The 14165-nt window shown below is 40.2% G+C and overlaps 1 protein-coding gene across 1 annotated transcript; it reads left to right on the top strand.

The window, feature by feature from the left end:
- Window positions 1-12592: 12592 nt before the first annotated feature.
- On the top strand, window positions 12593-13330 carry LOC134291919 (uncharacterized). The gene is made up of 2 exons (XM_062860373.1): window positions 12593-12883; window positions 13028-13330. Exons 1-2 carry the CDS (start codon window positions 12593-12595, stop codon window positions 13328-13330), a joined length of 594 nt encoding a protein of 197 aa, XP_062716357.1.
- The last annotated feature ends 835 nt before the right edge of the window (window positions 13331-14165 follow it).

The raw sequence follows: 14165 nt of genomic DNA, 5'->3' as shown, positions 1-14165 counted from the left end.
AAGGGTGCCTTCAGAGGTGAATTTGACGGAGGTTTAATTGGGGTTAAAGAGGTATTTCAAAGCGTATCGAAGCGTTTCAAGGCGTTTAATGGTGATTCAATGCGTTTCAGGGCGTTTCAGGTGTAAGGGGGGGCTTAAGTTTGCTTCAGAGGCTTGCAGGTGAATTTCACGGAGGTTTCATGGGGGTTTCAGAGGCGTTTCAAAGCGTTTCAATGCGTTACAGGGCGTTTCAAGGCATTTCAGAAGATTTCCGATGAATTTGAGGGGGCTTAAGTTGGCCTCAGAGGCTCGCAGGTGAATTTCACGGAGGTTTCAGAGGCGTTTCAAAGCGTTTCAAGATTTTACAATGCGATTCAGGAGGTTTCACAGGGGTTGTAGGTGGCATTAAAGAATCGAAGGTAATTTTCAAGGAGATTTTATATGGATTACAGAGGCGTTTCAAAGCGTTGCAAGGCGTTTCAATGCGTTTCAGGGCGTTTCATTAGATTTCACAGGAGCTTAAGGGGGCTGCAGAGGCTGTCAGGTGAATTTCACGGAGATTTTAAAGGCGTTTTAAAGGCATTTCAAAGTGTTTCAAGGCGTTTCAGGGCGTTTTAATGCGTTTCAGGAGATTAAGGGGGCTTTAAGAAGGCTTTAAGAAGGCTCGAAGGTGAAATTTACTAAGGTTTCATGAGGGTTTCTTATACGTTTCATATATGTTTCAAGGCATTTCAATGAGTTTCAGAGCGTTGCAGGACATTTCAGGAGGGTTTTACAGAGGTTTTAGGAGGCTTCAGAGGCTCTCAGGTGAATTTCGCGGAGGTTTTATAGGGGTTTAAGATGCGTTTCACAGCGTTTTCGGGAATTACAGGGCATTAAAATGTGTTTCAGGAGGCTTTATAGGGGTTTTAGGGGGCTTCAGAGGTCCTCAGGTAAATTTTACGGAGGTTTATAAGGATTTTATAAGGATTCTAGGGCGTCCCAGGATGTTTCAAGGGGGTTTTAGGGGGCTTCAGAGCCTCGCAGGTAAATTTCTCGTAGATTTCATAGGGGTTTCGGAGGCATTTCTAAGCGTTTAAAGGCGTTTCATTGTGTTTCAGAGCGTTTTAGGAGGTTTCAGGAGGGTTTTAGGGGGCTTCAAAAGTTCTCAGGTAAATTTTACGGAGGTTTTATAGGGATTTTAGAGGCGTTTCAGAGCTTTTCATAGCGTTTCAAGGCGTTTCAGGAAGTTTCACAGGAGTTTTAGGTGGCTTCAGAGGCTCTCAGGTGAATTGCATAGAGGTTTTGTAGAGGTTAAAGAGGCGTTTCAAAGCGTTTCGTAGCGTTTCAAGACGTTTCAAGGGTTTCAATGCGTTGCAGGGTGTCCCAGGAGGTTGAGAAGGGTTTTAGGTGGATTCAGAGGCTCGCAGGAGAATTTCTCGCAGGTTTCATAGGAGGTTCAGAGGTGTTTCAAAGCGTTGCAAGTGGGTAAAGAGCCTCAGGGACTCATGGGGTTTCAGGGGGTTCTGGAGGCGTTTCAAAGCGTTTCGAAGCGTTTCAATGCGTTTGAGGGCGTTTCAGAAAATTTCAGACTGGTTTCAGGGGGGGGGGGTGTTCAGAGGCTTTTAGGTAAATTTCATGAAGATTTCATTAGAGTTCTAGATGCGTTCTAAAAGCGTTTCAAGGCATACCATGGAGATGCTCCAGAGCAGTTTCAGAGGAATATAGAACCCCATTTAACTTTTTTTCTATTTCGAAAATCTCTCAGAGACAACCAAATACGTTAGTAGATCCGATGATCTATACTCAAGGAAGTTTTTGGAGATCCTCAAGCTGACAATGAACTCGTCACTTGATAGCACATAGCTACATGAGGCTGCGTTAGCATGAATTTCATTCATAATGCTCCAATAGAAAACTGATTACAGTTGTATATCAGATGGCCCCGAGAAGGGAGTATCCGAGAAGGGAGTTCTCGGATACTCCTTTACAATCATAGAAACCAGCACTTGATAGAACATATATGCCTGAGGCTGTGTGAGGATAAACCTCATTCTTTATGCTCTTATACAACTAGCAGCCCTCGTGAATTCGATGACCCATACTCAAGGGAGATCTTGGAGACTCTTAAAGATTCTTCAAACTCAAAACTTGATTGACCATAGTTACCTGAGGTTATGTGAGTATGAACCTTAGTCGTTAATCTCTTAGAGACAACCAAATAAGTTAATAGACCCGATGACCTATACTCAAGTAATTTCTTGGAGATCCTCAAACTGACAACCAACTCATTACATGACAGTACATGGTTGTATGAGGCTATGCAAGCAAAAATTTCATTTGTAATACTCCAATAGATCACTGCGGTTAAGCTTGTAGATCAGATGACCTTAACTCTAGAATCATAGAACCCACCACTTGATAGACCATAGATGCCTGGGGCTGTGTGAGTATAAATCTCATTCTTAATGCTCTTAGACACAACTAGTAGCCCTCGTATTTTCGATTACCTATACTCAAGGGAGTTTTTGGAGTACTTTGGAGAATCATTGGTAGATCCGGTGACCTATATGCAAGGAGGTTCTTGGAGATCCTCAAACTGACAACGAACTCCTCACTTGACAACACATAGCAACATGAGGCTGTGTAAGCTTAAATTTCATTCGTTATGCTCCAACAGATCACTGATTACGCTTGTAGATCAGATGGCCTAAACTCCAGAGAGTTCTTGGATAATCTTAAACTTTTAACCCTTAAACACTCCGTAAACGTCCCTTAATTCTCAATTCTGATTTTTCCCCGTAAACCAACTTTATCTGTAATCTTGTGTACCCCAACTGCTCTGTACACAATCAAATTCCATTTAGGTAACGTTATCTAAATGGAGAGACCTAGATAGATTTTACCAAAATGGATCCTACCCAAATGGAAGTTTCAGTGTATTTTTACATGACAATAATTTGCCACAACAGAAGCATGAATCACAAACTCGTGAAAAAATTCTCAAAATTTCATACAGCATAGGAGTTTTGTGTTTTCTATTCGAACTAGACATTATTCGCGAATTTCAAGAACAATTTTGAGAAGCAGGAATTCTAAAAACTGTACTATCTCCTAGCTGTTTTTCAGTATTTTTATTTTCATTCAATGAAAATTTTCGATTAATTCCTTTGGGAATCCTTTCGGCACTTACTTCAGCAATACAATTGAAAGTGTTGTCGACAACATATTTGGGATATGATTTGGTTACTTCTGTGAAAATTCCTGGATAATTGCTTAGTGAATTTCTCAAGTAATGCTTTTGAAAATTGTTCGTCTTTTCCATTTGGAATTTCTTTTGAAACAAGAGAATATTTTCAAAAATTTGTTTTAAATTCCTTCGTCATTTTCTTTGCGATTTTCTTTGGTGTATCCTTCTGATATTGGATTGGCAATGTCTTGGACGATTCCTTCGGCATGTTTGTTTTTTTTGAAGTTTTTTTTGTTTTGAAATTTGATTAGCAATTTCATTGGAAATTAGTACTGAAATTTCAATTAGCAATTTTTGGAAGCAAGAAACAAAGAATTTCGGAGGAAAATTCTTTGTTTCTTGCTTCCGAAAATTGCTTCGGCAATTTGTGCATACATATTGTCGAAATTATATATGAAACTTATTCGTAAATTTCTTTGGAAAGTCCTTTGGCTGTTTCGTTGATTATTTCTTTTTTGGTGTTCACCACTTTCTTTGAAAACTCCATCGGCAGCTTATTTGTAAAGTATGGAATTCTTTTCGAATCTTTTCAAACGTTTCAAAGCAAGCTCGTTCCGCAATTCCTCTGAAAATTCATTAGGCCATTTATTTGGAAATTTCTCAGAAATTTTTTTAAGAAACTCATTTAACAATTCCTTCGGTGTGTTTTTTTTCGGAAATATTTCATCTTTTTTTCGAATTTCTTCTGCCATTCTTTTAGAAGTTTCCAGACAATTTCTTTGGAATTTCAGAAGAAACTTGAAAATGGAATTGCCGAGTCAATTTGTAAAGGATTTATCAAAGGAAAACCTAAAGAAATTTTCGATAAACTTCCTGAGAAGTCCCCAAAGCGATTGCCAGATAAATTTTTTATCAGAACTACTTAAGAAGTTTCCAAAGCATCAGTAAAATAATAACTATTAGCATCGAATTCCTGAAGAAATCTTTTCAAAGAAATTTGCAAAATTCAATTCCAAAATATATTGAAGTTTATTCTCAGGAGTTGCTATAGAAAATCTGACAAAAATGTCCACAAGTATTCACAAATAAATATTCAAAAGAATTCTCAATAAATTTGTCGAAAATGATTCGGAAAAATTTACATAAAAAAATCCTTTTGAGAATTCTTGGAAGGAAGATTTCCACGGATTTCTTTTTTATAGCCAGGGATCATTTTTGGTATTTATCTAGAGATTCGTTTAAAACTATTTTCGGTTTTTTTCCAGGGATTCCTACATAAATTCTTTCAAAGAAAACCATCCAGAGACTCCTTTGGAAATTCTTATAGGTATATCTTTAAGAAGTTGATCATCTGATCGTTCTAGAATTTTATTTAACCCTCTAATACCCAAATTTTTGATTTTGATCTAAATATCATTTTTCGTCATCTAAAATCGATTTAAACATGTTTTGGAAGATGATTCTTTTTATTTCTCGATTTCGTGAATTTCGGTTTTTGATTTTTCTAATTTTTATTTTTGAACATCCCCACACTTTTATATTTTTCCTGGAAGCCTCTTTGGAGTACGGATTTTTTGAGACGGAAACATTTTGAGATTTTATGATTATCGTTGAAACATTTTAATTTTAATTTTTTTTCATGGGAAATTTTGTTTTCCGTGTAATTTTAAGGAAAATAATTTTAGAGTGTATTCGACTCCCTTAAACTATTAAACTAGGATAGAATGATATGAGAAAAATTTAAAATATATTAATTGTAGCGAATCAATACAAAATAGACATTGACTTCTGAAAGGTGACTAAAATATCAATTTTACAACGATTTTAAAAAAGTGTAAATACGTTTTAAAATACACCAAAAATCAATTTGAGATATACAGAACAGTCCTAAATATCAGCCAAAAATATAAAAGTTTTGATTTTCCACGAAACAAAAATTACAAAAATGCTCAAACTATACCCCGTCTAAAGGCGGGGTTGGGTATTAGAGGGTTAAAGATTTTATTGAAAATCGCCGCTATTTTCAGGGAATCATCCAGAGATTACTGTAGGAATCCCTCCAGATATTCCTCCATGTATTTCCCCTAGAAATTTCTTCGACAGTTCCTCTAAGGAAAGCTCTATGAATTAGTCCACGAATTCTTCTAGGTATTTCCTGAAATATATCCAACGAATTTCGTCAGAAATTCTTAGAAAAAACGTCTCAAGTGATTTTGAGGGATCTTTACAGAAGATTATCGGGGCGTTTCTCCATAAATTTTTGCAAGAACTCCTTTAGAAATACGTACACAGTTTGCTCTAAAAATTTACAGGAAATCTCAGAAGAGTTCTTTTAAAAGATTGCTTACGGATTTTTTAAGATATTGTTCCTGTGACATCATCGAAAACATCTCCTGGTATTCCTACAAGAATTGCTTCAGAATCTTCCAAGAAATTTTCCAGTTTTTTTTTGCAAAATTGTACCAAATTGCAGGAACAATATTCGACGGAATCCTTGAAGGAATACCTTAAAATATTCTTTGGAGGTTCTCAGAATCAATTCTTGAAAATGTGTCGAAAAGATTCCTGGTCCAAAATTCCTTAAACAATTTTTGCAATTAACTCTGGAGGAATTACCTTCTCATTTCTAGAAAAAAAAGATGATGAGAAACTTGTGGAGGAACTCTGGAAGTAATTGCATGGAAAAAATTGTTTGAATAATAACTGAAGAGATTTTTAAAGCATTTCTGAAGATATCCGTAGACGAATTTCCATAGATATTATCTTAAAAATGTCTACAGATATTGCAGACAATACTGGCGGTACTGGTAGGTACTGGCAGAATTCTTAAAAAATCTCAAAAAAGAGCTGAAGAATTTTTAGAAGAATTCTCATGCAATTTCTGAAAGGATTAGTACCCAAAAATCTTCAAGAGAACCACTGAAGAAATTTCTAAAAAAGGGAACTTTTGAAGAAATTTTTAAAAGTATACCAGGAAGAACTGGAGAACCCACCGCAAGTATTCAAAGAAAAATTTCTTGAAAATGCCGATGAACAGATTCTGGAATAGTTTTGCAGGAATTGCTGAGAGAATATTGGGAAAAGCATCACCGGAAAAAAAAATCTTAAAGAATCCTTGAGGAGAGTTCTCCTAAACAATCCCTGTTGGAGGAATACCTGGAGGAACTTCTGGCGATACCATTGAAGGACCTCCAGATGAATCTATTGAGATTTTTTTTGAGAAACTGCTATGCCTAAGATTGCGTAAGGGATTTTTTGCGTTCTGTCTAGTTCGGATCTCGCCGAGGACTACGACAAGGTGATGGACGCTCATGCCTGCTGTACAATATCGCTTTGGAAGGTGTTACCGGTTAAGCTGGTCTTAACAGCCAGGGTACAGTTTTCACTCAATCTGGCCAATTTGTCTGTTCTGCGGAAGACATGCGGATATTATTGCTAGAACATTTGGAATGGTGGCAAAACAAACTTGAAACGTTCGAAGTGATGGATAACTTCGTTTACCTTGAAGTTTAACTTTCGTTGAAACCTTATCATCAGCAGATACCAACGCTGCCGTAATTCTGCAAAGTGACGTAAGCGCCATTCAAAATTTTGATATTTTCTGGTATTCTGGTAAAAATAACGCTGTTGTTTGCCTGCTGTATTAGAATGCAAGATCTAGTCGTAATCTATCATCTATGGAAAGAAACTTAAAGGATGAGGAAGAGTTTTATGCATAATGACCAAAAAATGGGCCAAAACCTTCAATGTCGCTTACGTCACTTTGCAGAATTACGGCAGAACGTTAGCCGTGGAGTACGAAGGTGCATCGTCAAGGGAAGTCAGCCAGCTGAAATAAATGTGCAATGACACATAGTTCCAAAAAATCTAAGAATAAGAATGTTTGATTTTTGGCCACCCAAAATCCCCAGAATGCGGAAGATCCAAAGCGGTTACGTTAGAGCAGAAGCAAACGAGGCGGTCCTTTCGTGTTGTAGTCAGGCTGCAATTTGCATCACAATGATGGTGCTTTAAATTTCTTACTTTTCCCAGCGAAGGGACCATCGCATCGTCTCATCGCGTAGGAATGAGAGAACGCTCTCTAGTGCCACTGCTAAAGAGACTAATAATCTACACCGGGGATGGCTTGTCTTTAAATTGAATCACTGTGTGCACATTGTTTTAGCTGGGTTTTGCGGGGCAGGGAGGGGCGGAGAAAGATAACTTGGGATTGCAATAAAATACATCGAATAATATTTGTAAGGATCGCAACGACTAATTGTTCCAGCCGGCAGTCAGTTGTGCGCTACCACTTCCACCGTAGGTACCGAGCAGCTCCTCCATGCCTTATCGGGACATGTTCTTAGATCTAGGAATATGAATATGAGAGCGCCCGAGCAGCGGAGACGACGACGTTCGTACGGAAACCGTGGCTGCCATGGTAGATATTGCCTGCATTGCCCTGAGCGATCGGAAACGGTGGTGCAATGTCGATTCTGGAGAAACAGTCTGTGGCAGCTTGTTACGTTAGGATACAGAGTCTATATCTGCCATTTGTTCGCTTCATTCGTGTAGCGGGTCGTCGGTCGGTCGGTCGTCGTAATAGAGGTACTGAACTTGATGTGTGCGTATCGACGCTCTGCTATTGCAGCTCACCTCCGGGACGATTCACAAGATGGATTGAGAGCTTAGACGTTCGACCGAGGCTATATGCAAATACACCTGCTAATGAGGACGGGCATCGAAGGAAGAAATGCCGACATGATTTCGATAATGAACTGGCTCCGTCCATTCAAGCATGCCACAGTTGGAAAATTGCGAGGTGTGCTGAGCCGTGTATATTAAGAAACCGTGTTTCTGTAAGGAAGTACTGTTGCTGGACAAGAGATGAGCATTTATGGCACTGGGTAACAAAATTTTACTAGTGAATTCAATGTCTGTTTGATTATCTCCAAGAATTCCCTTGAGTATTGGTCATCGGATCTACAAGCATATTTAAAGTTCTGAAGCCGCCTGAAACATGCATGACATGCTTTGAAATGCTTCAGAGATCTTCCTGAAGCTCACCTGAAAGCCTTTGAAATCGCATAAATTTTTCTATGAAACATTTCTGAAACAACACTAAAGATCCATTTGAAGCCTTTGAAGCCCCCTAAATCCCTATGAAACCTTGTGCTACGTCATGAAACATCTTGAAATAGCGTTGAACCAAGCCCGTGCATAAGGGAGGAGTTTTAGGGGTTGCACCCTTCCCGGCGCCCCTCCCTAGACGCCTTTTCTATTTACGGACTGGTTTTGAACCCAACTGTCACCCCCCCCCCCCCCCCTGAAATCGCCCTGAGCTTTCCAAAAAGCTTGTGTGCCACTTCTGGACCTCTGAACATCCTGAAATTCCTTTGAACGTCCTAAAACGCCTCTGAAACCTACATGAAACCCCCGTGGAGCTCTACCAAGAATCTATGAACCCCCTATAACCCATCTGAAACCTCTTGAAACTCCCTGAAATGCCTTGAAACGCCTTGAAATGCATCCCACCCTGACATACCTACAAAATTCAAGTGAGAACTGCACAGCCCACTTAATTTCATTTGAAATTTTCAGAAACACACAAAAACGCCTTGATGCGCTTCTGAAACCCCTTGACGTTTATCTGAGAACCAAATGCTCTGAAACTTTAAGAAACGCCTTGATACGCCTCTGAAACCATTGCGCAGCTTGCCTGAGAGCCTGTGAAACCCCCTAAAATTCATCTTAAACCTCCTGAAACGCCTTGAATCGCCTTGAAATGCCTCTGAGACCCTATTTGAAAATCCCGCGAAACTCACCCGAGAGCCAGCAAAGCCCGTTAAAGCTCATTTGAATTATTTTGAAGCCCCCATGAGCTCACCTGAGAGCCGGAAAAGTCTCCCCAAGCTTGTCTGAAACCTCCTGGAACGCCTTGATATGCCTCTGAAACCCCCTGAAAGCCACGTGCAACTCACCAGTTGAGAGCCAAGAAAAGTCCCATAAGATCCAGCTGAAACCTTCGAAACCTCTTGAAACGCGCTGAAACGCCTTGAAGCCTCCCTGAATTACCCGTGAAACTCACCTGAGTGCCTGGAAAGCACTCTAAAAACCATATGAAACGTCCTGAAACACCTTGATACGCCTCTGTTACTCCTTGAAGACCCCGTGAATCTCACCTGGGTACCTATGAAGCCAACCGCCATTCCGCAGAATCATTACCTGTTATGTGGCTTAGTTGGTTAATGCGCCAGTCCAGCGAATACGGAGTCATGGGTTCGAATCCCATCAGACCGCGATTTTTTACACTGATTCATCTATCATTCTGTCAATGAATTAACTACATCGGCTGTTTTCCTACTCTCCGCATCGACCAATGTGGCGCTAGCTTCTATGCGCGAAAAATCGCTAAATACGGCGAATACAATCTAAAGGCAAATTTCTCGAAGTGGAACACATTATTCGAAAAAATATTTGGTAGTGGTTGTGCACAATGGTGACCACTATTAAGGCTACCAAATATATTTTCGGGAAAAGCTTTCTATTTCAAGTAATTCGAGATTAGATGCATTTCGCCATACAAAATTAAATTGATTTACTCCTGCTGATCAACTGTGGCTGCGCGCAAAGCGGGTAGTCCATTATCAACATTCTGTGTCTTCTCTCCGCAAGTTTTTCAGCCTGTAAAGCTCCTTGAATAGCCCTCACCCCAGCCTAGCACTCTGCAAAAACTACGACGCAACTTTGAAATCCACTCACTAAGGTTATAACTATAATGATTATGGTAAAAACAATGAAAAGATAAGACAAGATAAGATAATGAATCCATTGTTGGAGGTAAAAATTCTATTTAGACAGTCGCGAATTGTCCTATACCTACCTGAGACGTCTTGATACGCCTCTGAAACCCCTTGAGATCTCCGTGAAACTCACTTGAAAACATATAAAGTCCACTAAAACCCCCTCTGGAAATGCCACTAAAATCCCCTCCTGAAATGCCTCTGAAATCCCCCTGAAACTCACGTGACAGTCTGTGAAGCCCTTAAACCAACCGTGCAACCTCCTGGAACCCCCCTGAAACGCCTCGAAACGGCTCTGAAACCTACAGAATCCACCAGCCACCATGAACTTCATCTGAGTACCGGAAAAGCTTACTAAAGCTCCTCTGAAACCTCCTAAAGCGCGCTGGAACGCCTTGTTTGATACGACTCTGATACCCCCTGATATCCCTTTGAAACTCACGTGAGAATCCTCTGAAACCCATCTGTAATCTCCTGAAACGCCTCTGAAACTCTTTCTGATACCCCCGCGAAACTCATCTATGCCTCTTGAAGCTCCTCTGAATCCTCTTGAAACGCCTTGGAAAACTTTTGAACTAAAATGAAATCTAAGTAAAGCTCAGAGCCTGTTAAAAACTATAAGACCCGCTGAATCCTTTTTGATCCCTTCCGACACCCTGTGAAACTCCACGAATGAAGCCTATCTGAGAGCCAGCAAAGCTTCACAAACCTCCTGAAACGCCCTGTTACGACCACTCTCGGATCCTTAGGAGTTCCCCCAGTTTTTTTTTTAATGTTTTTGCAATTCATTTATATTTCCTTCACAAATTCCTTCACATTTCAACTAGGATTTTTACCTCCAAGAATTCTCGCAGGAATTCTACGAATAATTTTTATTAACAATTTTTGTTCTAATATTTCAATTTTCTTGCATACATTCCCACAACAGGTCTCCAAAAATTTCGCCCAGGAATTCCATTAATTGCTTCATGATTCTCTATAATGGACAGAGACATTTCCAGGGACTCCTTCTGCAGAAATTTCTATACCGACTGCATTAAAAATTTCTACAGGAATGCATTTGCAGATTTTTTGGATTTCCTTTCGGAATTCGGTTCGCTATTAAGGAGTTTGTTATTGTTTAGTGCTTCCTGATTTCTTTAGTAAGCCCCACTCAAATCTTCCAGTGAATTCTACAGAAATTGTAATTCGACAATAAATTTAAACTCTTCTAGGATTTTTTAAAGCGAAATCCATAACAGATTTCTCCTAAAATTTCTTTAAGGGGGAATAATCCAAGAACTCTTCCACGAACACTTATATATTTCAGGGATCTTCTAGGACCTTTTTCATAAACAGATAAACATGTTTTCCATGAATAACTGCTTTAATTTGAACAAATTTTTTTCTTGAAATTTCTTCCGGAAGCTAACCAGGAAACCTTTCTTGAAAAATAACGTTCTAGGATCATGACTTTTTGCAAGATTTAAGAGTTTTTTTCCAGAAACTCTGGTCAAATCCTAATTAAGCTTCTTGAAAATTTTCTCCTGCATTTTTTTTTTCTTTATGAATTTATTTTCAAAAGATGCTAATTTGAAGTTCTTCCATATTCTTTTTAGAGCTGTTTAAAGATTTTCTTCAGGAACTCGTTTGAAAATTGTTTCAGAAATTACTCAACGATTCTAATCAGTTAATGCTTTTTTCCAGGAACTACTCCAGAAATAATATGAAAGCTGTATTTAAGGGAAATTCTGGCTTTCTCAGTCTAGGGAATCCAAACGATTAAATTTGCATTGCCCGACGTTTTGGCCTGATTTATTTGGCCTTTTTCAAGAATTTCCATGGAAATTTTTTCAGGTGTAAATAAACCTTAAGAAATCCCAGGGGGAATGACACTTCCTCTGCTAACCGGACGTTTCGGCCTGATTTATTTGGCCTTTTTCAAGGCCAAATAAATCAGGCCGAAACGTCGGGCAATGTAAATTATATCGTTTGGATTCCCTAGACTGAGAAAGCCAGAATTTCCGTAGCAACCCATTATCAGTCGAAACCCCCTAGCTGCATTCAAAACTGCTTAATAGAAACCCTTAAGGATTAGATTTTTGTTTCATAAATATTTTTCAACGAGTGCCTGATATTCTTTGGACATCATTCCCGAATAAAATCTTCATTTAACTTCTGATGAAATGTTTGGAGAATTCCCTGAGGAAATATCTGAAGAAATCTCCGAAGGAGTTCCTGAAGAATTCCCTGAAGGAGTTTATGAAGAATTTTCTGGGAGATTTTTTAGACAATTCTTAAAATGGTTCCTGAAGGAAACTCTGAAGGAGTTCCTTTGGGAGTTCATGGAGGAATCCATGAAGAAGTTTGTTGGGGTTAAATGATCACCCTAACGGAATCCATCAGGCTCTCCGCTGGCAACCTCGACTGTCACCGGTTGACGTCATCATTGTGTGTCGAACATTCTAGACTTGTCATTATATCATTGTTATTTGTGTGATGTAGAATAGAAGTCACATTTTATTTAACTGAATCAATTAATCATTTTATAACTGTAAACCCACGATTTCGTTGCCCAAATGGGCCGCCTCGCTACATCACAACAGTGGCGACGAGTTTATACGTAATTTATGTCGGTTTCACCGGTTTCGCGTAGTGAAAACTCCGTCGGAAAATTATCACGATGCCGCCGACGAAAAGGAGAAAGCGCACATACAGTGCAATGGAGGAGTCGCAGCAAGCATCGGGAGTCAATCCACCCGGTCATAACCAGAACGGGCATCACCACCAGAATGCCCAGCAGCAGCAGCATCCTTCACTGCCACATCAGCTTCCTCCGCAACAATCTCTTCTACAACCTCCTCAGCAGCAGCCACCACCTAACCTCAACCAACCGCAGCTTGGATCCACGAACGATGCCCTCATTCTGCAAAATTTGCAGTACCTGCAGCATCAACAGGCCGTCACCAATCAAGTGTCACCAACCAAGTGTCACCAATCAGATCCTCCAACAGCAGCGTGAGTTCCAGCAACAGCAGCAATAGGACGTACTTCAGCAGCAAGATCTCCGCCAAAAGTTACACCAGAACCGTGGCCCAAACCAACGGTTCCATGGCAGAGAATACATGTCGACTACGCTGGCCCACTGCAGGGCGAGTATCTGGTGACCGTGGATGCATACAGCAAGTGGCCGGAGATTTTCCCAACCAAGTCCATCACTTCGAAGGCTACAATCAACCTCCTTCGAAGCCTATTTGCCAACAAGGGAATGCCTGAAGTCCTAGTGTCAGATAATGGCACGCAGTTCACTAGCGCCGAGTTCAAGGAGTTCTGCAACGAAAACGGAGTGGAGCACGTAACAACAGCACCATTCTGTAGTATCGGCGATGGTATAAAACACAACCAGTTTGTCGTACAGTGATTCAAAAAGAGAACGTTTATTTGATAGCCTACTCTGATCTCATCGAATTCAAATAATTTAAATCTAGCCTAGGGTAACGTTCAGGTAACGTGTATCCGTCACCGACTCTACACTTCCTCCTCTTCACACATGTCTTGAACAGCATTCAAACTATAGTCATCCAGATATCCCGGTTTCCGAGAACGTCGTAGAGGTCGTTGTGGAGGTGTACTTTCTGAGTTTGGCCCCGTTGGTTTTGGCTGTACCTGTGAACTCAAACTGGACGTGGACTGATGTGCTGCTGGTTCTATTCCATTATCTGTTTCCAGAACACCGGTGGACAACGGGTTGTCTTGATCTGTAATTTGAGGTCCCGAAACAATCGGCTTCAGATGTGAAACATTTCGGTGGATGAGTCTTCCATTTTCCTTGGATTGAAGAGTAACATCAGATCCATCGCGACGAATTACCTCCAATTCTTCGGGACTGAAATTGCTGGACAGTTTATTTTCCTTGGTAACACGTTTGGCAACCACTGTATCGCCTACACTGATTGGATTGGGTAAGGCATGGCGACGTTGGTTGATGTACTCTGCCCCTTTTAGCTTATTTTCGCGGTCTCTATCACTAACTTCCTCGGTCAGTTTATTTTCAAAGGATGGGATTGACGGAAGTTTATCCCGCAGCACTCTACCAAACATTAAAGCCGATGGAGCCACTCCTGTAGTTGAATGCGGAGTAGAATTGTACATAAGGAGATACATGCGCAAATCCCACTTCCAATCGGAATGAGGTGTCTCCTGACTGATTTGCAGACGTTTCTTCAAAGACCTGTTTGCACGCTCAACCTCTCCAT

Source organism: Aedes albopictus, chromosome 1, assembly GCF_035046485.1.
Source record: "Aedes albopictus strain Foshan chromosome 1, AalbF5, whole genome shotgun sequence".
In the NCBI taxonomy this organism is placed as follows: Eukaryota; Metazoa; Arthropoda; class Insecta; order Diptera; family Culicidae; genus Aedes; species Aedes albopictus.
The sequence above is the reverse complement of the archived record's forward strand: the minus strand, read 5'-3'. Positions and strand labels throughout refer to the sequence as shown.